General features: G+C 44.6%; 1 protein-coding gene across 1 annotated transcript in view; it reads left to right on the top strand.

Annotated features, from left to right (window-relative positions):
* Positions 1 to 13,360, top strand: part of SLC6A13 (solute carrier family 6 (neurotransmitter transporter), member 13) — a 45,703-nt gene that overhangs the window by 13,831 nt on the left and 18,512 nt on the right. The window contains exons 3-6 of the mRNA XM_010845212.1: positions 6,464 to 6,598; positions 9,428 to 9,568; positions 12,294 to 12,378; positions 12,952 to 13,084. Coding sequence (XP_010843514.1) covers positions 6,464 to 6,598; positions 9,428 to 9,568; positions 12,294 to 12,378; positions 12,952 to 13,084 — 494 coding nt within the window. The remainder of the gene's footprint in view (positions 1 to 6,463; positions 6,599 to 9,427; positions 9,569 to 12,293; positions 12,379 to 12,951; positions 13,085 to 13,360) is intronic.

Raw genomic sequence — 13,360 nt, 5'->3', positions numbered from 1 at the left:
CAGCCATGAAATTAAAAGACGCTTACTCCTTGGAAGGAAAGTTATGACCAACCTAGATAGCATATTCAAAAGCAGAGACATTACTTTGCCAACAAAGTTTCGTCTAGTCAAGGTTATGGTTTTTCCAGTGGTCATGTATGGATGTAAGAGTTGGCCTGTGAAGAAGGCTGAGCCCTGAAGAATTGATGCTTTTGAACTGTGGTGTTGGAGAAGACTCTTGAGAGTCCCTTGGACTGCAAGGAGATCCAACCAGTCCGTTCTGAAGGAGATCAACCCTGGGATTTCTTTGGAAGGAATGATGCTAAAGCTGAAACTCCAGTACTTTGGCCACCTCCTGTGAAGAGTTGATTCACTGGAAAAGACTCTGATGCTGGGAGGGATTGGGGGCAAGAGGAGAAGGGGACGACAGAAGATGAGATGGCTGGATGGCATCACCGACTCGATGGACCTGAGTCTCAGTGAACTGCGGGAGTTGGTGATGGACAGGGAGGCCTGGCGTGCTGTGACTCAGGGGGTCCAAAGAGTTGGACACGACTGAACGACTGATCTGATCTGATCTGATGTTGAGGTAAGTTCCTTCTATGCCCATTTTTTGAAGAGTTTTAATCATAAATGGGTACTGAATTTTCTCAATGGCTTTTTCTGCATCTATTGAGATTATCATATGGTTTTTATCTTTCAATTTGTTAATATGGTATATCACATTGATTGATTTGTGTATATTGAAGAATCCTTGCATCCCTGGAATAAAACCAACTTGATCATGGTGTATGAGCTTTTTGATGTGTTGCTGAATTCTGTTTGCTAAAATTTTGTTGCAGATTTTGCATCTGTGTTCATCAGTGATATTAGCCTGTAGTTTTCTTTTTTTGTGTTGTCTTTTTCTGGTTTTGGTATCAGGGTGATGGTGGACTCATAGAATGAGTTTGGAAGTGTTCCTTCCTCTGAAATTTTTTGAAAGAGTTTTAGAAGGATAGGCATTAGCTCTTCTCTAAATGTTTGATAGAATTCTCCTGTGAAGCCATCTGGTCCTGGGCTTTTGATTTTTGGGGAGATTTTTGATCACAGCTTCTTTCAGTGTTTGTAATTGGGTTGTTCACAATTTCTATTTCTTCCTGGTTCAGTCTTGGAAGACTGAACTTTTCTAATAATCTGTTCACTTCTCCCAGGCTACCCATTTTATTGCCATATAGTTGTTCATAATAGTCTCTTATAATCGTCTGTATTTCTGCATTGTCTGTCGTAACCTCTCCTTTTTCATTTCTAATTTTGTTGATTTGACTCTTCTTTTTTTCTTGATGAGTCTGGCTAAAGGTTTGTCAGTTTAGTTTATCTTCTCAAAGAACCAGATTTTAGTTTTATTAATTTTTACTTTTTTTTTTCATTTCTTTTTCAATTATTTCTGCTCGGATCTTTATGATTTCTTTCCTTCTACTAATTTTGGGGTTTTTTTGGTTCTTCTTTTTCCAGTCATTTTAGGTGTAAAGTTAGGTTGTCTATTTGATGTTTTTCTTGTTTCATGAGGTAGGATTGTATTGCTATAAACTTCCCTCTTAGAACTGCCTTTGCTGCATCCCATAGGTTTTGAGTTGTCATGTTTTCATTGTCATTTGTTTCTAGAAATGTTTTGATTTCCCTTTTGATTTCTTCAGTAACCTGTTGGTTATTTAGAAATGTGTTGTTTGATCTATATGTGTTTGTGTTTCTTACAGGTTTTTTCTTATAATTGATATCTAGTCTCATAGTGCTGTGGTCAGAGAAGATGCTTGATATGATTTCAATTTTCTTAAATTTACTGAGGTTTGATTTGTGACCCAAGATATGGCCTATCCTGGAGGATGTTCCATGTGCACGTGACAAGGAGATGTATTCTTTTGCATTTGGATGGAATGTTCTGAAGATATCAGTGAGATCCATTTCATCTAATGTATCATTTAAGACTTGTGTTTCCTTATTAATTTTCTGTTTGGATGATCTGTCCATTGGTGTGAGTGGGGTGTTAAAGTCTCCTACTATTATTGTGTTACTGTCAATTTCTCCTTTTATGTCTGTTAGTGTTTGTCTTATGTATTGAGGTGCTCCTATGCTGGGTGCATAGATATTTACAATTGTTACGTCTTCCTCTTGGATTGATCCCTTGATCATTATGTAGTGTCCTTCCTTATCTCTTGTAATCTTCTTTATTTTAAGGTCTATTTTGTCTGATATGAGCATTGCTACTCCAGCTTTCTTTTGCTTCTCATTTGCATGGAATATATTTTTCCATCCTCTCACTTTCAGTCTGTATGTGTCTTTAGGTCTGAAGTAGGTTTCTTGTAGACAGCATATATATGGGTCTTTTTTTTCCTTTTCTTTTGTATCCATTCAGCCAGTCTGTGTCTTTTGGTTGGAGCATTAATCCATTTACATTTAAAGTAATTATTGATATATATGTTCCTATTGCCATTTTCTTAATTGTTTGGGGTTGATTTTGTAGATCTTTTTTATTCTGTTGTATTTCTCGACTATATAAGTCCATTTAATATTTGTTGTAAAGCTGGTTTGGTGATACTGAATCCTCTTAATTGTTGCTTGTCTGAAAAGGTTTCTATTTCTCCATCAATTTTGAATAAGATCCTTGCCGGGTAGAGTAATCTTGGTTGTAGATTTTTCCCTTTCAGTACTTTAAATATATCCTGCTATTCCCTTCTGGCCTGCAGAGTTTCTGCTGAAAGATCAGCTGTTAAGCATTTGGGGTTTCCCTTGTATGTTACTTGTTGCTTCTCTCTTTCTGCTTTTAATACTCTTTCTTTGTGTTTAGTCTTTGTTAGTTTAATTAGTATATGCCTTGGTGTGTTTCTCCTTGGGTTTATCCTGTATGGGACTCTTTGTGCCTCTTGGATATCATTGACTATTTCCTTTTCCATGTTGGGGAAACTTTCAACTATAATCTCTTCAAAAATTTTCTCATATCCTTTCTTTTTCTCTTCTTCTTCTTCTGAGACCCCTATAATTTGAATGTTGGTGTGTTTTTATATTGTCCCAGTGGTGTCTGAGACTATCCTCAGTTCTTTTCATTCTTTTGACTTTATTCCACTCTTCAGAAGTTATTTCCACCATTTTATCTTCTAGTTCACTGATTCATTCTTCTGCTTCAGATATTCTGCTATTGATTCCTTTCAGAGTATTTTTAATTTCAGTAATTGTGTTGTTTGTCTCTGTATGTTTATTCTTTAATTCTTCTAGGTCTTTGTTAATTAATTCTCGCACTTTTCTCCATTTTGTTTTCAAGACTTTTGATCATCTTTACTATCATTATTCTGAATTCTTTTTCAGGTAGTTTGCCCATTTCCTCTCCATTTATTTGGACTTCTGGCACCCCACTCCATTACTCTTGCCTGGAAAATCCCATGGATGGAGGAGCCTGGTAGGCTGCAGTCCATGGGGTTGCTAAGAGTGGGACACGACTGAGAGACTTCACTTTCACTTTTCACTTTCATGCACTGGAGAAGGAAATGGCAATCCACTCCAGTGTTCTTGCCTGGAGAATCCCAGGGGTGGAGAAGCCTGGTGGGCTGCTGTCTATGGGGTCGCACAGAGTTGGACACGACTGAAGTGACTTAGCAGCTGTGTTTTTAATTTGTCCCTTCATTTGTGTAGTATTTCTCTGCCTTTTCTTTTTTTTTTTAACTTATTGTGTTTGAGGTCTCCTTTTCCCAGCCTTCAAGGTTGAATTCTTTCTTCCTTTTGGTTTCTGCCCTCCTAAGTTTGGTCCAGTGGTTTGTGTAAGCTTCCTATAGGGTGAGATTTGTGCTGAGTTTTTGTTTGTTTGTTTTTCCTCTGATGGGCAAGGCTAGGTGAGGTGGTAATCCTGTCTGCTGATGATTGCATTTGCATTTTTGTTTTGTTTGTTGTTTAGATGAGGCATCCTGCACAGGGTGCTACTGATGGTTGGATGATGCTGGGTCTTGTGTTCAAGAGGTTTCCTTTGTGTGAGTTTTCACTATTTGATACTCCCTAGGAGAAGTAAATGGCAACCCACTCCAGTGTTCTTGCCTGGAGAATCCCAGGGACGGCAGAGCCTGGTGGGCTGCTGTCTATGGGGTCGCACAGAGTCAGACACGACTGAAGCGACTTGGCAGCAGCAGCAGGGTTAGTTCTCTGGTTGGGTTTTGGAGTCAGTGCTCCCACTCCAAATGCTCAGGACTTGATCTTTTACAACTGTTGCTAATGGGTGGTACCAAGGGACCAAAGCTTGAGGTGATCTGGTGGAGCATCTCTCAAAGCACACTGCAAGCTCAAGTCAGAAGTCACTCAGGTGAACTCAAGCCAATTCCTTGACTTCTCTGTGCCTCAGTTTCCTCACTGCCTCAGCCACTCCCAGCAACTCAAGAAATACACTTTTGCTTTGTCTAACCACTGAGATTTGGCAGAATAATAGGTACTACAGCGTAGGTCTAACCTATTCTGATGTATACAGAAGTTGAAACAATCTCCTCAGAGCAAGAATAGGCATATAGGCTCGTTCCTGGCAGCAGAACCTGCAATGCCTTGTTAACTGGTTCCCGCCCTTCAGCATGGCCCCCCAGAGAACTGTCAGACCCATGGATGAGAGAGCCTCTGCAGAAGTCCAGGAATCCAGTTGAGTAGCTCCGTCAAGCAGATATAGGAACCTTCACTTGCTGCCGGTGGCAGGTGTTCCAGAAGTTTGTGTGTCCTGTTAGCTGGTGTAGCCCCTCCTCCTTCTTAGCACAATTTTAAGAAAGCAATTAGATATTGTTCACTACAGGCACTGCCATTACAATAGAGCTCTAGGACATATTCATTTTAGGTAACAGAAACTTTGTACCCTTTGACTAACACCTCCCTGTTTGCCCCCTCCTCAGACCCTGGTAATCACTAATCTATACTCTGCTTCTGTGAATTTGTTTCAGACTCCAGAGGGTATTCTAGATAGGCTATCATCCTTTTTTTTTTTTTTTTTTTTTTTGCCTTATTGCCTTGACTAGAATCAATACTGATGGAAACAGTATTGAATAGAAATGGTAAGAAATAGTAAGACTAGACACCCTTGTCTTGTCTTGATCTCAGAAGTTAAGCAGTGTTTCACTGTTATTTGTAGATGTTATCTGCAGATGTTTTGTAAATGCCTTTTTTCAGATTGAGGGTTTCCTTCTGTTTATCATTTGCCGAGAGTTTTTTTTTTTTAATCACAAATAGCTGTTAGATTTTGTCAAATGCTTTTCTTACATTTATTGCAGTGATTATATGGTTTTTTGTCTTTAAATTTATTAATATGATACACAGATTGATTTTTTTAATGTTAACTTTGTATTCCTGGGGTAAACCCCACTATGTAATGTATTATCCTTTTTATTAATACATGTTGTTGGATCCGATTTGCTAAAAAATTTTTAGAATTTTGCATCTATGTTCATCAAAGTTTGACCTATAGTTTTCTTTTCGTGTCTTTGCCTGCTTTTCTTATCAGGGTAATGCTAGCTTTGTAGAATCAGTTGGAAAGAATTCCTTTTACATTCTCTGGAAGAGTTTCTATAGAACTGGGATTATTTCTTCCTTAAATGTTTGGAATGTCCCCAGCCCTGCATAAGCACCACTGGATTCAATCCTTTTGAGAGATACTTTCCCTTCCTGGGTGGTTTCCTCACACATATGTACTGACCAGTACTCAGCTGCAAGCTAATAGGGGACCCTGTGCGGATATTTGGGTCTCTCTATGCACATTTCTTTTTTCTTTTTTGTCTGTGCTGGGTCTTCACTGTAGTGCTCAGGCTCTCTAGTCATGGTGTGCTTAGCTGCCCCCAAGGCATGAGAGATAATAGTTCCCCGATGAGGGATTGAACATGAGTCCCCTGCATTGGCAGGCTGATTCTTAACTGCTGGACCACCGGGGAAGTCCCTCTCTGTGCACATCTCTGCTCCCTGGGTCTCTGTCCTATGAACTCCCTGCCCTGATGCCAGCAGATAGAGGTCTAGGGTGGAGAAAATGCCAGCGTTTCTGGAGTCAGTAGACTTGTCTCAGCCAATGACTGTGAAAACAGAAAGGATTACTAAAAGGAAATCTGACTGCAGTCTGCTAAAAATCCCTCTCTGACGTTGAGAGCAATCATTTCCTCGACACATGCTGGACTGTGGGCTCTGTGAATGCTCATGGTTTCTGGGATTCCAGGAGCTCCTTCGATGGCCACAGGTTATGTGTTTTTTAGGCGATAACTGAAGTTGATGGGAAGTACACCTTGGTAGGTATAGACAGAAACTTCAGAGTGAAGAAAGGGACTGGCCAGGTCCTAAGTAACTTGGTGACACTTGATCTCTGCTTGGTTCCAGACATTTAGACCAGTGTTCCCAGTTTTTCACAGCACCCCCCCACCCCCGCCTTGGAAGCAGTGGTGGTGGGAGGAGTTGGGCTTGGACCAGAAGACGGCTGCTGCCAAGGAACACACAGCCTGTTTCCCACCTGCAGGTGCCTTCTTCATCCCCTACCTCATCTTCCTCTTTACCTGCGGCATTCCTGTCTTCCTCCTGGAGACGGCGCTGGGCCAGTACACCAGTCAGGGGGGCATCACTGCCTGGAGGAAGATCTGCCCCATCTTTGAGGGTGAGTTGCTCGTCCCTGACACCAGGGTCTCTGTACCAGGTTATAAACTGCATGTGGAATAACTGGGGGGTTCAGCAGCGGTGCTAATGGAGATAAGCCCCTGGGTCTTTATGTTAAACCTTCCACTTGTGACTCAGCAGGCATGAGTTTGAGCAAGCTCAGGGAGAGCGTGAAGGACAGGGAAGGCTTGCGTACTGCTGTTCATGGGGTCACAGTCGGACACAACTGAGTAACTTGGGCCCACTTGTGGGCCCAAGACAGAACTAGTCACTCAGCCCAGCAGAGGATGGAGGAGAAGACGGGGCTGAGGGTGGCACAAAGGCTTTAGTTAATAAGTAGAGTGCAAAGCTATTTTAGCTGTACCTGTATATATTTTGCAATGCATACAAATAATTTTATGCTTTTAAAAACATATTTAATCAATGGAAAGCATTTAAAAAGAGATTTTTTTGTTTGTTTTTAATTTGTTTTTAGTTTGGGGATTTTTTTTTTTTTTTTGGCTGTGCCATGCAGCTTGTGGCATTCCAGTTCCCCAACCAGGGATTGAGCCCAGGCCCTCGGCAGTGAGAGTACAGAGTCTTAACCCCTGGATGGTCAAGGAAGTCTCTAAAAGGAATTTTAATGAGAAAAAAAATCCATTAATAATTCTACTATCTTTGGACTTTCTTGGTGGTCCAGTGATTAAGAAGACTCCACACTTCCACTGCTGGGGGCCTGGGTTCAATCCCTGGTTGGGGAACTAAGATCCCACAAGCCTCAAGGCACCACCAAAATAAATAAATAAATAATTCTACTATCTTGACACAGCAGTTACTTAGGGTGTTTTAATATTCCTCTCTCTGTAGGATTTTCTTTAAATTTCTATTTTGAAGTAATTATATGTTCACAGAAAGTTGCAAAAGTAGCCCAGGAGTGTCACGTGTACCCATCAGCCAGTTTTCCTTCATGGTAAAAATTTTATATAGCTATGGAACAATGTCAAAACCTGCAAACGGACATTGGTACCATCCACAGACTTTGTTCAGGTTTCACCCGTTTCCATGCGCTCGCTTGTGTGAGGGTATGTATGTGTAATTGTGTGTAATTGTATCACGTGTGTGGATTTGTGCGACCACCACCACTGTTCCATGGCTACAAAGAACTCCACTCCACTGCCCCTTTATAGTCGCATTTACCCCCTCCCTGCCCTAATCCCTAACCTCTGACAACCATCAATCTGTTCTCTAGCTCTGTGATTCTGTCATTGGGGAGCGCTATATAAATGAAGTCATGCAGTGTGTGACTTGAGATCCACTGTTTCACTCAGCATCATGCCCTGGAGATACACCCAGATTGCTCGGGTATCAACGCATGTGTGCGTATGTGTGTGTGTGTGTGCTAAGTCACTTCAGTTGTTTCTGACTCTGTGACCCCATGGACTAGCCTGCCAGGCTCCTCTGTCCATGGGATTCTCCAGGCAAGAATACTGGAGTGGGTTGCCATGCCCTCCTCCAGGGGCTCTTCCCAACCCAGGGATCAAACCCGAGTCTCTTACATCTCCTGCATTGGCAGGCTGGTTCTTTACCACTAGTGCCACCTGGGGAGCTCCTGGTATCTGTGGTTCATTCCTTTTTATTACTGAGCCATATTCCATGGCATGGATGAATGTACTATGATTGATTTAACCATTCACCCATTGAAGAACATTTGGGTTGTTTGTAGTTTGGAGAGATTTATTTCACTATTTCTTTCTCTATATTAAAATGTATGTATCTATTAGTTTGAAATATACAGTTTTTTCCTTCGTTTTTCTTTTTTTGTTTTTATTTTTAAGAATTTTTTCCTACTTATTTGTGTTTCTGCTTTAGTTAGTGTTATTTTCCATTTTCTACGCAGCAATCATTGAGTTGCATAAACTTTCATCAGATGCATATATCAAAATTTATGCTTATTTTTGATCACTTATAGAATTGTTATACCCTTCTACCATGTATCTTGGTAGAAATAGCCCCCCCTCTTTTTGAAATTATTTCTTTGGGATAAATTCCCAAGTTCAGAATCACGGGATCAAATGGACAACCAAGTCGATGTCTCTTGATCTGGCTTATGGAAGTGTTATACTGACGTACAGTCACTGAGCTTGAGTAAGGACTTTCTCCCATATCTTTAACAGCTCTGAGTCATGACCCTAGTTCCCAAACTTGTCGGCACATTGGAAACACCCCGGGACCTTCAAAACATCCTGAGGCCTGTACCCCACCCCCAGAGGTTGTGATTAAACTGGTCTGGCATCTAGACTGGGCTTTGGAATTTTAAAAATATCGCCAGGTAATTCTCCTAATATGTGGACGAGTTTGGAACTCACCGAGTGACAGCGTCTGTAGAAATGCTCGCTGTGTTACGGGTGCAGAATGTTGCCCCTCATCGTTTCAGTTTGCACGCCTAGGATGAGGGAGCGTGAGGGCATTTTGAGGACGCTCATTCACTACGTGCACTTGCTCCTCTGTGAACTGTCTCGTCCTGCTCGTAGCACGTGTTTTTATATTTCAGAAATAGATCAGATGAATTCCAGGGAACATAGCTATTGGAATCTCGGAGTTAGCCTTACACGTGTGTAAAATAACTTGGAATTGGAAACAGTGGAGTTTTAGCACCAAGACTGATGCAAGTTTACGGGAAGCAGGGCAGGGCAGCAGGGATGGGGAGGAGAGTAGGAAGCCCGGGTCCCGAATCCCACGTCTTAGGACACTCCCAGTGGAGCACAAACCCTCTCCCGAGCAGGGGTGGGCAGGAGAGTGAGACACCTGCCCGGTGCCCCAGCCTGGTCTGCCCCTTCCCCGCCCCCACCAGGCATTGGCTATGCCTCCCAGATGATCGTCACCCTCCTCAACATCTACTACATCATTGTCCTGGCCTGGGCCCTCTTCTACCTCTTCAGCAGCTTTACCATCGACCTGCCCTGGGGGAGCTGCCGCCACGACTGGAACACAGGTGAGGTCACCCCCTCCTGCTTGGCTGTGGTGACCGGGGAGAGGGATCATCCCTGTACCCTGGGACCTAGGCCCCCACCCCGTACTTGGGTTGCTTTAGAAGTCTTCCAAGGACATCACGGAGGTCTTACACCAAAGATAAGAGCGAGAATCCACCAGCATCACAGGGAAAATGTCACAGGCCTTTTTTTAAAAAGCAATTTTACTTATTTATTTTTTGCTTGTGCTGGGTCTTTGCTCTGCAAGTGCTTTTCTCTCGTTGTCATAAGCGGTAACTACTCTCTAGTTCCAGTGCCTGGGTTTCTCATTGCGGTGGCTTCTCTCGTTGGGGAGCACGGGCTCTAGGCACACAGGCTTCGGTAGCTGCAGCACGTGGGTTCAGTAGCTTCGGCTTCCGGTCTCTGGAGCACAGGCTCTGTAGTCGTGAGACACAGGCTTAGTTGTTCTTCAGCACCCAGGATCATCCTGACTCAGGGATCAAACCCACAATCCACTGAGCCACCAGAAAAGCCCTACAGACCGTGTAAAAAATTCATGGGTTCCATCAAACACATTATAAATGCATATATTATGAAGACAGAACTGACTTCATTTTGTGCAGTTTAGCCCTTTATATATATTATAATATATATATAATATATAATATAATACATATATAATACATAATATATATGTATATATTATTTCATTTATTTGTTTCTCATGTCTTCTTTCTGATGCTATTTTAGGCCTTTTCAACTCCCAGTTCATCTGGACTGAACCAGGGGATACACCATTTTATACAGTATCTCTATCATTTATAATAGCAAGTAATTGTCTCTTGGGGTTCCATTTTAAGACAGGAGCCCATAAGGGCCATAGAACTACTGAGTCTAATGAATAGAAAGTAAACATTAAATAAAAGATAAAATTGAAAGTTACCTAGAGTAGTGCTGTCTAGAAGAACCGTCTGGGGTGATGAACGTCCTTGGTACTCTCTGACCCGGCAGCCACTAGGCCCCCCTCGCCCCCAAACTGTGTGCTGTCTCTCCAGGCCTTCCTTCCTTCGTTCCTCTCTGCCACCACCTCCGTGCCACTACTTTTCAAGTGAAAAGTCCAATTCTGGATGTCCCTCCCTGCGGGTCGCTGATCCACTAGGTTCTGCTCAGTGTGTGTGCCTGTGCCTGTCCCGGCCCCGGGCCCTGGCATTCACCCGGGTTTTTCTCTTTGTTGGTTTGATTTGTGCTTAGTGCTGTGTGCTATATCCTGAGCCCTCAAAACATATTTGTGGAATGAATCAAGTTTTAAAAAGTCTGTTCTGTTTGGATATTTTCTTTATTGTGTTTTTTCTTCTCCTCTCTTTGTTTCACCCTCCCTCTCCCTCTCTCCCTCCCTCCCGGCCCCCCCGACTTTTTTTTTTTAATTTTTGGCTGTTGGGTCTTTGTTGCTGCTCATGGGCTCTCTAGTTGTGGCCCACAAGCTTAGTTGCTCCTAGGCATGTGGGATCTTAGCTCCCTGTGCTGTGCTTAGTGGCTCAGTCATGTCTAACTCTTGGCGACTCCATCGACTGTAGCCTGTCAGGCTCCTCTTTCCATGAGGATTCTCTAGGCAAGAATACTGGAGTAGATTGCCATGCCCTCCTCCAGGGGAGTCTTCCCAATCCAGGGATGGAATCCAGGTCTCCTACATTGCAGGCAGATTCTTTACCAGCTGACCCACCAGGGAAGCCTAAGAATACTGGAGTGGGTAGCCTATCCCTTCTCCAGGGAATCTTCCTGACCCAGGAATCAAACCAGGGTCTCCTGCATTGCAGGTGGATTCTTTAGCAGCTGAGTTACCAGGGAAGCCTGACCAGGGACCAGTTCTCCACCCAGGGATCAAACTCGAGTCCCGTGCACTGGAAGGTGGATTCTTAACCGCTGGACCCCCAGGGCAGTCCCCAGCTCCCAGATCCTCTGCACGTGGAACTTAACACACTTTGCTGATTAGGAGCCCAGCCCTCACTTCCTCACAGATGGGTGATGACAAGTCATCTCTGAGAAGATTCGCTTTCTCGTGCATGCAGTAGGGAAAATGCTATCTTAGTATTTCGCAGGATTGCTGTCCTGATAAAAACGCAAAGAAGGGTGTGAACACTTTGTGAAAAGTCTGAAGGCATAGAGGGGTAATTGAGAGCCACTATTTATGGAGCGCCCTGGAGTCTCATTTTCATTTAATCCCCTTATCGGCCCTGCGCAGGGCTCTTGCCATGTGCATTTACAGCCTACAGGACTGAGGCTTAGAGAGCCTCTCAGTGAATAACCTGGCGGTGGGGGGTGGGGAGTGGAATTCAAGCCAGAGCCTCCTGACCTGTACCCCTGCGCTTAGCCATGACTGCACCACTTCCCTGGATGGCGTCCTGATTGTTCCTCAAAGGTCGTGAGCCCATCCAGGACGGCGGCCCAGAAATATTTGCCTATTTGAAGCAGTGTGCAAAGCATCTTTGCTGAGGCTGCCTGGTCTTGCTTTAATTAGAATGTACAGCCACGGCCCCCCCCCATCCCACCCCTCACCCCCTCTGCCATGGAGAAGTGGGAAAGAGTGCCATGGGTTTGATGAGGTTATTATGTCTTTCATGTCTCATTGTGAGACTGTTTTGTTTAGATAACTTCAGCCCAGACACCTTCCTTCCGAGTCTCCTAAAGTTCCCCCCACCCTCTGGTCACACTGGCCAGTGATCTTTCTCTTGCTCCCCTGACCGCCCACAGAGCGCTGCGTGGAGTTCCAGAGGACCAATGGCTCTCTGAATGCGACCGCTGAGAATGCCACCTCTCCCGTCATCGAGTTCTGGGAGTAAGTGAGGCCCTTTCTCCCTTCATCCAGTGTGGACGGTTTGTCCAGGGCAGGGGGGTGAGTTCAAACAGTGGTGACTCCACAGATGGCAAGGGACGAACTTCTGCTTCCTCCTTTGGTGGCCCCACCATCCAAGTGGTTTTTCCCTTTTGCCTGTATCTGTGGTTAATGCAGGACTGTCCTCAGACCGGGCCTGCCTCCCCTCCCCCGGGGCCACCCCCATGAGTGTCCAGCCTCCTCCCCAGCTCCTTGTCAGTTACCTCTACTGCTCCTCCCCCCAAATACTGGCATTCACCTAAGACGTGATTCCTAATATCAAAGCATCTTCACAGTCCAGTTGAGAGAATATGTTTGCGTTCCCTTCTCTGGGTTCAGTTGCACTCGACCTGGCAGAATAAACTTACCCAGGGACAGTTTGTCTTTGCCTCCCTGTCTGTCTATCCCCATCTCTGGGCAAAGGTGAGCCTCACGGTTCAGAGTAAAGGAGCCGGTGAGCCTTTTTCAGATCAGAGCGAGAGGCTCAGCTCTGCTGCCCAGGGAGCTGAGGCCGGCAGCTCACCCCTCCTTCCCCAGGCGGCGGGTCCTGAAGATCTCAGAGGGCATCCAGCACCTGGGGGCCCTGCGCTGGGAGCTGGCCCTGTGCCTCCTGCTCGCCTGGGTCGTCTGCTACTTCTGCATCTGGAAGGGCGTCAAGTCCACGGGCAAGGTCTGTGTCAGAGAGCCCTGGGCACCCCCCCTCCCGGGACCCTCTGCCCTCGCTGGGGGGCTCAGCCACCCAGAGGTTCCTCAAGTTGTACCTAGTCAGGGATGGGAGGGAATGACCCCACGAAGATTGCTTGGTGCTTGCTTGCTTGATTCTGTGCCTCTCCTGGGCTCAGTCACATGTCCTTCTGTTTGGGAAGGTGAAATGGAAGAAAGACGGAGAGGGAAGGGGAAACAGAGAGAGGGAGAGGAGACAGAGAGGGGGAGGGGGAGACAGAGA

Source organism: Bison bison, unplaced genomic scaffold (genome assembly GCF_000754665.1).
Source record: "Bison bison bison isolate TAMUID 2011002044 unplaced genomic scaffold, Bison_UMD1.0 scf7180017864213, whole genome shotgun sequence".
Classification (NCBI taxonomy): Eukaryota; Metazoa; Chordata; class Mammalia; order Artiodactyla; family Bovidae; genus Bison; species Bison bison.
Note: the sequence above shows the minus strand (reverse complement) of the source record. Positions and strands in the feature narration are given on the sequence as shown.